General features: G+C 31.3%; 1 protein-coding gene, 1 long non-coding RNA gene and 1 other non-coding gene across 4 annotated transcripts; 2 read left to right on the top strand and 1 right to left on the bottom strand.

Annotated features, from left to right (window-relative positions):
- The first annotated feature begins 1,959 nt into the window (after positions 1 to 1,959).
- Positions 1,960 to 2,041, top strand: TRNAS-UGA (transfer RNA serine (anticodon UGA)). The gene has a single exon. It is a non-coding gene; the product is annotated as a tRNA-Ser (tRNA).
- Positions 2,042 to 2,246: 205 nt separating this feature from the next.
- On the top strand, positions 2,247 to 2,689 carry LOC132033137 (uncharacterized). The gene is made up of 2 exons (XR_009408662.1): positions 2,247 to 2,403; positions 2,471 to 2,689. It is a non-coding gene; the product is annotated as an uncharacterized LOC132033137 (long non-coding RNA).
- Positions 2,589 to 8,556, bottom strand: LOC132033135 (uncharacterized). Of its 2 annotated transcripts, none has more exons than XM_059423017.1 (8): positions 8,402 to 8,556; positions 7,800 to 7,933; positions 7,631 to 7,703; positions 6,943 to 7,025; positions 3,886 to 3,924; positions 2,948 to 3,018; positions 2,766 to 2,880; positions 2,589 to 2,689 (listed from the first exon to the last, which is right to left on the bottom strand). In XM_059423017.1, the coding sequence occupies exons 1-8, from the start codon at positions 8,448 to 8,450 to the stop codon at positions 2,621 to 2,623; spliced, it is 633 nt and encodes a 210-aa protein (XP_059279000.1). In that variant the 5' UTR covers positions 8,451 to 8,556; the 3' UTR covers positions 2,589 to 2,620. The 2 variants fall into 2 exon arrangements, with proteins under 2 accessions (XP_059279000.1, XP_059279001.1); XM_059423018.1 differs by having other exon boundaries at positions 7,800 to 7,930; positions 8,402 to 8,549.
- Between the last annotated feature and the right edge of the window lie 6,241 nt (positions 8,557 to 14,797).

Here is a 14,797-nt window from a genome sequence, read left to right as displayed (position 1 = left end):
ATTTAAGATTCATTTTGAGCAAACTGAAAATCTTAATAAGTTAGAATACGATCTAAAACTTTATAAGTCATTGTAATCGTTAGATAATATTATAATGTTTTGCTTGTAAAGTTGAATAATATATGAACAAACATTAGACCCGAATCTAATGTTGTGGAAGAATAGCTTTTCAAGTACTATATTTTGCATAACTTTTTTAAATAGAGAAAAAATTTAAATGATGGCATAAATAGCGACATTTGTGTAAATGAGCCAAATTTCTCCCATAAGTAGGACGCAAACTGCAGCCCAAGAGAAAGTAGTTCATTTTGTGGCCTGCGAGCTTAGATGTCTCAAAGGATAACTTGCTTACTCTATCCACAATTTTTGTACATTGTTTTCAAGTTTGATGTGATATTTTGTATGACTTTGCTTAAATATTGTTAATGTCCGGTCAATTTATACTCACCTTGACTATTCTATCAATATCCATTGTCTTCCATTAGTATAAGTGTCGGACAAGTAGGCTTACCAAAATTTAGACGAATTTTTGTCCGCATTGATATTTGAATCGTGATTTTCCATAATTTCACCCACTTTATTGATGCTAAGCGACACCCTGAGTACGATAATAATACTCTCTCCGGATCAAAAAGAGTGTCCACTTAACCATTTGCACACTGCTTAAGAAAATACTAATTTCTAGGCAAAAATGGATACTTTGACTGAACTACTCATAATTAAATAAGTATTGAGATTTGATCACTAATAAGGGTAATTGAGAAGAATAAAGTTAATTGTTTCTTCATTTGGTAAGTGAAAACCCTTTTTGATCCGGGAGTATTGTTTATTTATATTGAGTCATCAACTTTCAGTGTGATTTTAACTCATTCACAACAACGAACTGAGAGGTAATTCTTGTGACATCATTGAAACATACATTTTCAATGATGTATTTGTGGATATTGACGCTAATGTAACTAATTACGATTGATACGTATACGCGCAGACAATACAAATGAAGTGAAATTAAACTGTAAATTATGAAAGGGATTGGCTGGTCCTTGTTGCAATCAATTACATTGTCGCTTTAGATCATGGAATTTTAATCTTCAATAATTAAAACAATCTGACGGTTAAAATTAAAAGCACACAATCTTTTCGTAATTATTTCCAATACGTCCATTGTAAATTCAATCAAATGAAAAATATGCTAACTTTTTGATTTTTTGGCACAGAGAACTTGTGTTACACCGAACTCCAGTCTCCTTTTATTTCTTTTTTCCCAATTTTCGATTATGAAAAGATAAACTAAAGGAGCTTTTCTCAATAAATAAAATTTACTTATTACATGTGTGAACTAAAAATTGAAGAACTAAACTCATTATCTGTAAGGGAAATTAATACATCACGAAATTATTCGTCTTGCTAATACTACAAATTACGTCAAGGTGATGTGGAGCACCCCATACTATGAAAGAAGTGTTATACTTCGCAATGTGGTATTAAATTAATTTCGAACATGACAGGGGATAACTTCCCGTGAAATATCCATTTGTAAATGACACCTTAAATCAAAAGTATATTGTTTTGAGTAGGATTCGAACTCTGCTCCTTCATGGCTTAGCCCTAACACCTTTTAACCAAAACACCAAGATCTTTTATTGCTTCTTGGGTGCTATTTATTATTATTTTATACTAAAATTTTAATATTTTCTATATATCTACGTAGAGTATCCGCCACGACCCACGGTTAATGGTGCTCGAGCACCAAAAATATATATATGGGTCCGCCTCGGATTTACATTTACATATAATGAAAGACGCAATATTAACAAAGCTTTTATATAGCAAGCATAAAAGTAGAATCATTAATTATTATGCTAATTTGTGGGGTTAGCACGGGCCAACCTTTAACTAGGCAGATCAACGTATCAGCAAACATAATATTAAGAGAATGAAAACCAAACCACATACAAAGTCGATATGTCCGAGTGGTTAAGGAGACAGACTTGAAATCTGTTGGGCTTCGCCCGCGCAGGTTCGAACTCTGCTGTCGACGACTTTATTTAATTTAGATATTTTTGCTATACATTTTTATTCGACGACTTTATTTAAGATGTTTTTGCTATAGATCTTAAAAGAGAAAAAACCAAACCATATGTTAGAACTGTAAAATGTATGATAGGAAATATGAGCTAGAACTTGTTACACATCCCAGATCTGAACACACAAATTCTGCATCACCTTTCATAAAATAATGGTTGTACAGATGCGTAGAAACGAGCATTAGTTTGCTGATACGTTGTGAGTTGTGAACTAAAACTCATACATGATCTTGTGAGTGGTGAACTAAAACTCAGAACGAGCATTAGTTTATCTTTATGATTTTACAGATGCGTAGAAACGTGAAAGCGGGTATACGTATACGTTAATTGATTACATTAAAACACATTTTGTAACTGAATTGACAAGTTCCTTAACCACTTAGCTTCATACTAATTGATTACATTAAAACACATTTTGTAACTGAATTGACAAGTTCCTTAACCACTTAGCTTCATACCTTTGCCACAAAATCTGATCTTATGTTATGGCTTGTCTGTAAGATCTTTGCCTTCGGCCTGGAGCTCATGCTGCACTACTTTGGTCCGCTCGTTTTTGAAGGACCACATCTCTCCACCATAGCATCGTACAGTTGCTTCCCATTCTATTTATGAAATTTAATCAGACTAAACCTTACATGCGACACAAGTGATACACATTCCAAGTTTAAAAGCACTTACAAAAATTACTGGAAAAAAGTGGATTTGTCCCTCTGGTTTTGTCTGTTTCTCTTTAAAATAAACCAAAATCGGAAAATTTGGCCACCATAGCTCCCAGTTCACAAATGTCGAATATCTGTTCACATAATTGAATCAGCTATTTGGCCAAACTGACTTTAGAGCAGGGATTGCCTTCTACTTACTTCCAGCGGTTCTTTCCACCCACAAAAACATTTTCACCTGACTCCTCGAGTTGCTCCCCAACTTTCACCTCCTATAACGAAGTTAACGTTGCAATTAGGAAGAACAAATCATATACCACGTGACAACATATAAATTGCTTACATTAGATTTAATAAGGATGTAACCACGTGTTATACAAAGTTGTGCTTCACTACCATATTAGCCAATGCGAGAACCATGCAAAGGTAATTAGTCAAATCAGAGAATCTGCCTCAAATTTAAGGACATTTCAAGCCAATTTTGGGACACTTATTTCCATGCCACATACAACCTTATCACAAAGGTTGAAAATATGTTGATATGATGAACACATTGTAATTTTATTCCCTATTACATACTTAGAGCCTATTTGGATTGGCTTATTTTGGGTGCTTTTAAGCCAAAATAGCATTTAAGTACTTTTGTAGTGTTTGGGTAAATAAAAAAATGTTTTTAAGCACTTGCTTTTAAGCTAAAATGAATTTGGATTGGCTTATTTTGGGTGCTTTTAAGCCAAAATAGCATTTAAGTGCTTTTGTAGTGTTTGGGTAAATAAAAAAATGTTTTTAAGCACTTGCTTTTAAGCTAAAATGACAAAAATAAGCCATAAGCTAGAATTCCTAACTTATGACTTTTGGCTTATAAGTCAAAAGCCATAAGCCCATCCAAACGGGCTCATAAGTATTAAGCTTGAAAAAAACACTTTTTTCTGTTACCACTCCAAATTGAATTAAATTTGGAGTTTAGGAAAGAAAATATAGGAGGGAAGCATTTTACTAGTGGTTCAAATATGCTTTCATTTTGAAGTGTATCAACTTTTAAAAACTGCATGTTTCATCTGATTTATCTTCTCGTTATCTGAGCATGCATTATCAAAAGAGTGCATCATTTTCTGAAGGACTAAGAAAATATAACATACCAGAGCTTCATCATCAAAGACAAATCTCACTCTTGTTGTCTGCAAGGGAAAAACAATGTGAATCAATAATGAAGAAGGCCAGCTCATTAGACGCACGAGAGGGAATTATAAGAACCTTGACATTCCTGAAGGAAGTTCTCCTATATATTTTTTTTTTTTTTGATTAAGCAATGTCCGAAGCCCCGACTCATCCCGATAATGTGCACGGGCCCTCGGCAAGAAGTTTCCCGCAAGTGCACACGCTCATTTCCCCGGTCCGATGCCCTCGAAATTGTTTGCACCCAGTGGGTTTCGAATTATGAGACCTTGACATTCCCAAGGCTCAAGTCAATTGCCACCAGGCCAACCCCTCCTATTAACTTCTTTTCCCCATTGAACAGAGTAATAGAGACAAAGATATGGTGGTGACAACTTACAAAGACAACAAAACTAAAAAGAGTTTCAGTTACAAGTACTTTACCTCAATTGTTCCGCCAAGGCTCCTTTGGCTCCATCTAAGATAGTTAAAAGTGAAGGCTATTCTACAACGTATTAGTTTTGGGCTCGGCAATCACACCAATGTAGTGAGTTCCATTGATCATGATTTCTCCTTCTTTTTTTTTCCCCCCCTTTCTTCTTTATTGGGGGGGTTCTACTTATCTTTTCCGTCTTGATATCTTTCAACCACTATATGACCAATCTACTTGAACTGAATTTACAGCTTGATTGAGCATAATTGGAATAAATTTTTAGCATAAATGGAAAAGGAGATTACTTGCCATCATCCACGATTTGACTGTTTACAAACAGGCTATCTCTCCTTTTTGGAAAACCTGTTGTTTCTAGATTTGACCCCTTAATTCCAACTCCGAGGTAGTTCTAAAGTTGGGATCAACAGAGGAGGAAGGCCTAGAATTTGTATCAGCAGAATTTGATCTATAGGCACCTGCCACTCCATCAAAATAGCGAGATGGAGAGACATACCTTTCACATGGACATCTAAGGCTGCTACCCCTTAGATCCATTCAAAACAACCTGCTTAACCCCTTCAGAACTCTGCTTTTTATCTTCCAGGTTTTTACCTTTAGGGTACTCCAATAATCTTGATTCTAACCTAGAAACAAGCAAGCTAAGATTTTCCGCAAGCTCTTCCAGCTTTTCTAATTGAAGTTGGTATCTTTCTAACACATCTAAAGCATTAATATGTTCAAATTTTTGTTCAAGGCCAACATTCTCCAACTTGTCCTCAATTACAACTAAAACAAGAGCTAGAATTTTCCCGCTTTTCTAATTGAAGTTGGTATCACCAAGTATCAACAGAGGAGGAAGGCCTAGAATTTGTATCAGCGGAATTTGATCTATAGGCATCTGCCACTCCATCAAAATAGCGAGATGGAGAGACATACCTTCCACATGGACCTCTAGGCTGCTACCCCTTAGATCCATAAGAGCTGCATTCCTCGATGAATCAAGATCACTTCGAATCCTCTTTTTCTCCATTTTCTCATTCAAAATAACCTGCTTAACCCCTTCAGAACTCTGCTTTTTATCTTCCAGGTTTTTACCTTTAGGTTAATCTTGATTCTAACCTAGAAACAAGCAAGCTAAGATTTTCGAACTCTTCCACCTATAGGTTACACGGAGACAAGTTTCACTTTGGTTCAACAAAAGCTATAAAAACCCATGACCTATAGGTTACACGGAGACAAAGTTTCATTGAATCAGTTGTCCTCAATAACAAAAGCAAAGCTAAAAAACCTGAATCTTGAAAATCTTGCCTTTATGTGAGCTTACCATAGCGGAAAGTGATGCTGGTCCAAAAAAACACTGGTATCAGAGCTCTGGGGTCATTAGATAAGTGGGGAAGTTACAAATCTTAGACTCTTGTTCGATGAGTTTTTTTCAACACTTAATGTTCAGGATTTGAAGCATTAAATGAGAAAGTAAATTTTTTATTTCTTTTGCTGAATAACCTCACTTGTTCATGTAAAAGTTTATGGTTCAACCTAATAAAATTTGAGTTAAGTGTTCCCTTACAAGAGGAATGGAGCATTAAATGCACAAGAGGGAATTGCAAGAACCTCGACATGACTGAAGGAAGTTGTTCTCCTGTATTAACCTTTTTTTAATCGAATAGATTAATAGAGACAAAGATAGGATGGTGAAAGTGGCAACAGAACTAAAAGGAGTTTCAGTGACAAGTACCTTACCTCAATTGTTCCGCCAACACTCCTTTGGCTCCATCTAAGATAATTAAGGCTATTCTAGCACGTATTAGTTTTGGACTCGGCGACCAGACCAAAGTAGTGAGTTCCATTGATCACGATTTCTCCTTTCCTTTATTTTTCCTTTTTTTCTTTTTGTGGGTCAGGTTCTTCTTATCTTTTTCTGCCTTGGGATGAATGAGGTTAGGGAGCCTAAGATAATAAATAGAATGAACTGATGATCCGTAATATTTCGGTGCAATAGAAGAAGCTTCAGTTCCCATTATAACTTGGAGTTCGTGGGTTCAACTCTTGACAGAAGATTCTGAAGTGCTTTTCCTTCCTTTTTTTTTTTTTTTTTTTTTTTTTTGGGTTGTTGGTCATCCGGTCAGCTTTTGCGACCTTACTAATCCATCGAGCAGTCTATTCAACTCAGAAGTAAAAGTTGCCACAGTAATCCACCAATTAAGAGTTGATGATCTCACAACAGGTGTTGCAATTGGGAGTCGAACCTAGAATCTCTAGATTGATTTCTGAAGTACTTTCTTAAGTTTCTTAAGGTAATATAACCAAAAACCTTTTCTGCTAATCTTCTTAAGATACTATTCATGCACCACACTAGGCTAGGAAAAGTTCAGTATCATTGAATTCCCACCTCACAGATTTTTTGTTTGCTGAAAGCCACAATCTTATAAATGTAAATGTCCATCAAGTATAGGAAAGCCACAAATTTTGTTACTGGACAATTTATTTTGTGTTGTCATCCAGGATGAAACCGCTTAAATCAGCAGTAACACGTAATTTCATTCTAAATAGACAATTACAGTTTTGCTGTCCATCTCAGTTGTTTTAAAAAAAAAAAAAAAAGCAGTACCTGGAATAACAGGAGTAACCCAAGAAGACCAATAGGAACCGCTGCTGGTAGATTTTCCGCATAAAATAAACCACCGGATAACCCTGTTCATACCAAAATGTCAAAAATTAAAAAGACACTAGAGAAAAAGATGTACTTTAAACTAACAAAAATGAAAGTGAGAAGGGACTAAGGGGAATTCTTCATGAATAACAGCTTGTTTTGGATGGTTATATCGTTTCACAGTGTACTGTATTGTAATATATTATACTGTATTCTTTCAATGAAAACAACGTTTGGATAGATTGCATTGTTTCCCTGTCGCTTCACAATACCACGCAACAACAATTTCAAGAATAAGCTTACAATATTATTATAAAAAAATAAAAATAAAAAAAAGGCAGGGTATGAGGTAGAGTTATTACAGATTAAAGGTAAAATGTGATTATTAAAAGGGCAAAATGAAAAAAGGAAAAAAAGGGTAATGCCACGCGATCACACCAAGTCAGTCTTACATAATATGAACCTTTTCGTCGTTACATAACAACAGATTTAACAATAAGATACAATCAAATCTAAGTAACAATAAAAACAAATATTGTATTTAAAGTAACCAACACAATAGGTTACAACAGGTAACAACTATCCAAACAAGGCTAATAAATTATAAAATGTGACTTATCAGAGAAAAAGAGATTGTAGAATGCACCTAGAAGGACAATTGGAATTCGGTAATCAGGGTCAGGAACAACAGTCTCCTTCTTAGTTAGTTTCCTCCGCATCTGCCAAACATCAATATTAGCCCCAAATTGCCAAGTCAAATTACAATTAGAACTGGTAATAATAAATCTCATGAGAAATACTATGAATTAACTAACCACTGAGGTGACAGTGAGATGAATTCTTTTGAAGTTTCTGGTGAAAAGAGCATGACTATTATTAATCTCTTTTCCATAGAATGAGCTCTGTAATTTCCTCACAGCCACTGGCCCACCTACTACTTCTCTCTCTGCTTTTAATAACAATCAAAACAAAAATTAGTGGGCGTTTGGACAAAAAAACAAATGTGAAATTTGAAACAAAGTAGTTTTTGTTTTCAAGTTGGAAATGATATTTGGAAATTGGAGTTGTGTTTGGATGTGAATACAAATTGAAGTTGTTTTTAAATTTTTGTGAGCTATTTGGAGCGAAAATTGTGAAAATAGCTTTTTGGAGTTTTCGTAACAATTCTATGTTCAAACAGTTTTCCTGAACAAAATTCCAGAAAAAAGTGAAAACTATCCATGACCAAACGAGCACTAAATTCGCAATAGAAACCAGACAAGACACAAACACAACTTTTATTATATGCCCGGCAATTTCGTATCAAATAATTATCTAAGAAAAGGGATAGACTCGATTGATCACAATAGAATCACGAGAAGCCTAGACATTTTTAAAGTAAGGTTTAAAAAAGTTTAATTTGCAGAATTTTGCTTACTGTGTAGAGTAGTAGTGAAGCGGGAAGCAGAAAGAAGAGCGCTCTCCATTGCAATTTCTCTGTTTCTGCTTTGAAATGAGTAGTGAGAGGCTGTAACTGGTTTCACTTAATTTTGTCATTTCCCCTCCTATCCGTTTCCTTCCATTTCAAGCCACTGATATGTTCAAAGCTCAAGGGCAAAATAGTCAAGAAACATAAGTATTTAAAATGAAGCTAGCTGCCACTAATGGCGTGCATATGTTGACGAAATAATGATCAAAAATTACTTATCACTTTTTATGAGTTTTTTACCTAAATTATCAGATGTTTGTGTTTCCTACTTAAACTATCATCAATTATTTATCAAAACATATCTTAACTAGTATCTGATGGTGTGTGGTGTACATACTTTTTTTTTGTTTGAAAATGATGTCAAATGGCACTCCATGCGGATTGTAAAAGAATTAATTAGAAAAAATTTAAAAAAAATTTAGAGATAATGGTTAAAAAAAAAAAAATCAATTTTTTGTGAGTTTCCATCACTAGTTGAGGTGTGTGTTGATAAATAATTGGTAATAGTTGATATAGGAAATGCAAATACTTGATAATTCGGGTGGGTTTTGATAAACAGTTGGTGATATTTTAAGTAGGAAACGCAAACACCTGATAGTTCAGGAAGAAAACTCACAAAAATATAATACTTGAGGTGTGTTTTTGACAATTATCTCTATTTTGATATATACCGAATTAGCGCTGCTTTTTCGATATTTGAGATGGTATTTGATATGCCTTTTTAAAAAAAAAATGAAATTCTATATAGTATTCGATATTTAGTTCATCAAATCCCCTTTGTCGGGAAAACCTAAGCAACGAAAAAAAAATCTCAGTGCAAATGTACAATGGTAGGTTTGATTGGAGAAATATTCAAATAGAAGATATATTTAAAATACTTTCAATAGTACAAGGATACATTTGGCCCTATCTGTAATAATAATATAGTTACACAGTTATTCATCATAATCATAAAATTATAAAAAGTATGAGTAATAGAAAATAATTGTGTAACTTGTGAGACTCAAATGGGCTGGATGCACAGGCTCACACGTGGCAATACTCACAGCAGTTTTATAAGTCTCGATTGCAGTAGTTGGGGCTTCCTGATCTATCAACTTTTCTACTATATTAGAAGCACCGGTTGGTGCTTCTTTCGTCGTCCGTCTGTGGACCCCCCCCCCGCAACACCAACATAAAAAAAAAAAAAAAAAAAAAATTGGCCCCCATACTAAACAGGCCCTAAAAAAAAAAAAAATTATGGGCCCCATATTCAACAACATTCAGTATTAAAAAAAATATTTATATTAAACAACATCCAAAGCATAAAAAAAAAACCCACCACATTCAAACTCACTTTTAAAAAAAAAAGGTCCTATATTAACAAAATCAAGAGAGAGATTTAAAAAACAAAGAGACAATGTTAAAAAAATGCGGGCCCCGTATTAAATACGATGCGTATTCATAAAACACTAATATAATAAAGTTTTAAATACGGAAAGACAAACTACAATGTTATATTAATCGTGTTTTGACATAAGATCCCATATTTGGGAAATCAAGCAATATATAAAAAAAAATGAATCCCATATTAAAAAAATAAACAATGTAAAAAAAAAAAGTGACTTTGTATTCTTAGAAACACTAATATAATAAAATTTTATATACGGAGCACAAATTACAATGTTATATCAATAACGTTTTCAACATATAGTAAAATTGTAAAAAAAAAAAAAAATTGTGGGCCCCATATTCAACAACATCCAAAAGATTAAAAAAATTGTAAAAAAAAATTATGGGCCCCATATTAAACAACATCCAAAGATTAAAAAAAAAGTGAAACCCACCACATTCAAACTCACGGGAAAAAAAAAAGTCGTGGGCCCATATTAACAAAATCGGGAATATTGAAAAAAAAAGTGAATCCCATATTTAAAAAACAAACAATGTTAAAAAAAAATATGGGCCCCATATTAAACACGATGCGTATTCATAGCAAACACTAATATAATAAAGTTTTAAATACGAGCACAAACTACAATGCCTATATTAATCGTGTTTTAAACATGGTATCCCATATTAACAAAATCAAGCAATATATAAAAAAATGAATCCCATATTAAAAAAATAAATAATGTCAAAAAAAATAGAGACTTTATATATTCTTAACAAACACTAATATAATAAAGTTTTAGACATTTTAAAGACAAATTACAATGTTATATCAATCACAAGCCCATGATATATAAAAATAAAAATAAAAAAAAAAAAAAAATGGGCCTCATATAAAACAGGCCCATAAAAAAAATTGTAAAAAAAAAAATTGTGGGCCTCATATATATGACCCCATACTAAACAGCATCAAGCAATATATATAAAAAAAAAAAGTATGAATCCACCATCTCCAAACTCATTGTAAAAAAGAGACCCATTATTAACAAAATCAAGCATTATCAAAAAAAAAAAAATTGAACCCCATATTCAAAAAAATAATGTCAAAAGACTTTGTATTCATAGTAAACACTAATATAATAAAGTTTAGATACGGAGACAAACACTGATGTTATATTAATCGTGTTTTGATGAAATATATATATATATATATTAAAAATAATGCAAATTAATAATGTCCAAAAAAATGCACCAATGGTGCTTCTTTCTGTCAGTCCGTTCCCCCCCCCCCCCCCAACACCAACATAAAAAAAAAAAAAAAAATTTGGCCCCCATATTAAATAAAATTAAAAAAAAAAATATGGGCCCCATATTCAACAACATTCAGTATTAAAAAAAATTGTGGGCCCCATATTAAACAACATCCGGTATTAAAAAAAAAGTGGAACCCACCACATCCAAACTCACGGGAAAAAAAAGTGGGCCTTGCATATAAACAAAATCGAAGTAATATTTAAAAAACAAACAATGTTAAAAAAAATTGGTATATTAAACACGATGCGTATTCGTAGCAAACACCAATATAATAAAGTTTTAAATACGGAGCACAAATAAACAATTATATTAATCGTGTTTTGAACATAAGATTCCCATAGACAAAATCAAGCAATATATAAAAAAAAATGAATCCCATATTAAAAAAATAAACAATGTAAAAAAAAATGTGGTACTTTGTATTCTTAGCAAACACTAATATAATAAAATTTTATATACGGAGCACAAATTACAATGTTATATCAATCATGTTTTAGGAAGCGGAAGAAAAATGTAAAAAAAAAAAAAAAATTGTGGGCCCCGTATTCAACAACATCCAAGATTAAAAAAATTGTAAAAAAAAATTATGGGCCCCATATTAAACAACATCCAGTATTAAAAAAAAAAAAGTGAAACCCACCACATTCAAACTCACGGAAAAAAAAAGGTATCCTTATTAACAAAACTTGATATTGAAAAAAAAAAAGTGAATCTCGTATTTAAAAAACAAACAATGTTAAAAAAATGCGGGCCCCATATTAAACACGATGCGTATTCTTAAAGCAAACACTAATATAATAAAGTTTTAAATACGAAAGACAAACTACAATGTTATATTAATAGTGTTTTGAACAATCGGATCACATATCGAAAAATCGAAAGTGAATATATAAAAAAAATGAATCCCATATTAAAAAAATAAACAATGTAAAAAAAAATGTGCGGACTTTGTATTAATAGCAAACACTAATATAATAAAATTTATATACGGAGCACAAATTACAATGTTATATCAATCATGTTTTGAACATAGTAAAAAATGTAAAAATAAAATAAAATTGTGGGCCCCATATTCAACAACATCCAAAAGATTAAAAAAATTGTAAAAAAAAATTATGGGCCCCATATTAAACAACATCCAGTATTAAAAAAAAAAAAAAGTGAAACCATTACATTCAAACTCACTTTAAAAAAAAAGTGACCCCGTATATTTAACAAAATCTAAAGAATATTGAAAAAAAAAAAAAAGTGAATCTCATATTTAAAAAACAAACAATGTTAAAAAAAAATATGGGCCTCTATATTAAACACGATGCGTATTCAAAAAGAAACACTAATATAATAAAGTTTTAAATACGAGGGCAAACTACAACGTTATATTAATCGTGTTTTAAACATAGTATCCCATATTGACAAAATCAAGCAATATATAAAAAAAATGAATCCCATATTAAAAAAAAAAAAAAATAATGTCAAAAAAAATAGAGGGAGGGCGGTATTCATAGTAAACACTAATATAATAAACTTTTAGATACGGTCAAATTACAACGTTATATCAATCATGTTTTGAACATAGTATATATAAAAAAAATAAAAAAAAATTGGGCCTCATATTAAACAGGTCCCATAAAAAAAAATTGTAAAAAAAAAATTGTGGGCCTCATATATTGACCCCATAATGACTAAAACAGCATCAAGCAATATATATATAAAAAAAATAAGTGGAACCCACCATCTCCAAACTCACGGTAAAAAAAAGTAGACCCCATATTAACAAAATCAAGCATTATCAAAAAAAAAAAAAATTGAACCCCATATTCAAAAAAAATAATGTCAAAAAAGACTTTGTATTCATAGTAAACACTAATATAATAAAGTTTTAGATACGATGTTTTCAATGTTATATTAATCGTGTTTTGAACATATATATATATATATATATATATATATATATATATATATATATATATATATATATATATATATATATATATAAAAATAATGCAAATTAATAATGTCCAAAAAAATGCACCCCATATTAAAAAATCAAACAATATTCATGTAATTTCCAAAGTATCTCATTAAGTCAATAATAATGGATTCATTACCGCGTGCGTATCAATCCATTAGTGGGAGCAAATGAAATTATTGTCTGATATAATATACTTAAAATACTTATATATTAAATAAGATAGAATTTAATTACTTTTTCATTTTTTCCTTACTCTAATAAATGTGAAAATAATTGTGGGCCATATTAAACACCGTGCGTATTTGTAAGCAAACACTAATATAATAAAGTTTTAAATACGGAGAGCACAAGCTACAATGTTATATTAATCGTGTTTTGAACATAAGTATCCCGTATTGACAAAATCAAATGTATATATAATAAAAAAAAGTGAATCCCATATTAAAAAAATAAACAATGTCAAAAAAAAGTGGCCCGGTATTCTTAAAACACTAATATAATAAAGTTTTAGATACGGAGCACAAATTACAATGTTATATCAATCGTGTTTTGAACATAGTGTGTGTGTATATATATATATATATATATATATATATATATAAACTAATAATGTCAAAAGGGTGTATATTAAACGACAGCAAGCAATATAAAAGATAAAAAAATAAAAAAAAGAAGAAACTATATAAAGCATGGGTGTTTTTGACCCATGTTTCATCGTCCGTTGTCCCTTTAAAAAAAAGAAAAAAAAGTAACCGACCACATCCAAACTCACGGGAAAAAAAAAGTGGACCCATATTAACGGAATCGCAATATTAAAAAAAAATGTGAATCCTATATTAATAAAACAAACAATGTTAAAAAAACAAATGCTTAGAAAATCAAACAATTAAATCAATAATAATGGACTCTTTAGAATAAGGAAAAAATTAATTTCTACTTTGTTTCATTTTAAAACATGTAAAATTAATTTAATAATTTGAATTAAAATTATCTAAATCAAAATTTGATAAAAAATAATAAGTATTTTATATTTAAATTAATCGAATTAAAATTGAAAGTATCATATATTCAAAATATTGCTATTGTTTTATAGTAAAAGGAAAATAGTTTCTTTTTTAAACAAGTCTTCTTTTAAAAGGTATTAATAAATTTTCGTAGTAAACATGAATAAAATAAAGTTTTAGATACGAGCACAAACTACATTAAATTAATCGTATTTTGAACATATATATATATATATATATATATATATATATATATATATATATATATATATATATTATCATTATCTAAACACAACTACATATACTCACAGCACTATAATCTGATTGCAGTAGTTGGGGCTTCCTGATCTATCTACTTTTTAGAAAGAAGAATCCTTTGAGATGCCTCAACCCATCTTCCAGTTTATTCTTGTCAGTCAGAGCTTGAGTCTTGTCAGCCAAAGCTTGTTGGAATTTTATAGCAACCTAACACTGGATCATCAATTCTGCATTTTGACTCTTGAATGAAACTTTCAATCACCTCATCTTTCCTCTCATTAACTCTCCCAACAACTTTCACAAAGTGGTTCCGGTAAAAAAAAAATCTGATTTTACAATAATGACAAGGATTTATGTTCTCGAACATACAATTTTTTTTTTACAGTTGGCGTTTATCAACTTACAGATAGCACAACTTGGCTCCAC

Source organism: Lycium ferocissimum, chromosome 10 (genome assembly GCF_029784015.1).
Source record: "Lycium ferocissimum isolate CSIRO_LF1 chromosome 10, AGI_CSIRO_Lferr_CH_V1, whole genome shotgun sequence".
NCBI lineage: Eukaryota > Viridiplantae > Streptophyta > Magnoliopsida > Solanales > Solanaceae > Lycium > Lycium ferocissimum.
Note: the sequence above shows the minus strand (reverse complement) of the source record. Positions and strands in the feature narration are given on the sequence as shown.

Excerpts from the sequence above, each read along its gene's own strand:
- LOC132033135 (XM_059423017.1), bottom strand. The coding sequence starts at position 8,450 with ATGGAGAGCGCTCTTCTTTCTGCTTCCCGCTTCACTACTACTCTACAC. Across the intron at positions 7,704-7,799 it reads ATCTCACTGTCACCTCAGTG|ATGCGGAGGAAACTAACTAA; the intron begins GTTAGTTAATTC and ends GATGTTTGGCAG. Across the intron at positions 2,690-2,765 it reads ACTTTTTTCCAGTAATTTTT|AATGGGAAGCAACTGTACGA; the intron begins GTAAGTGCTTTT and ends TTTCATAAATAG.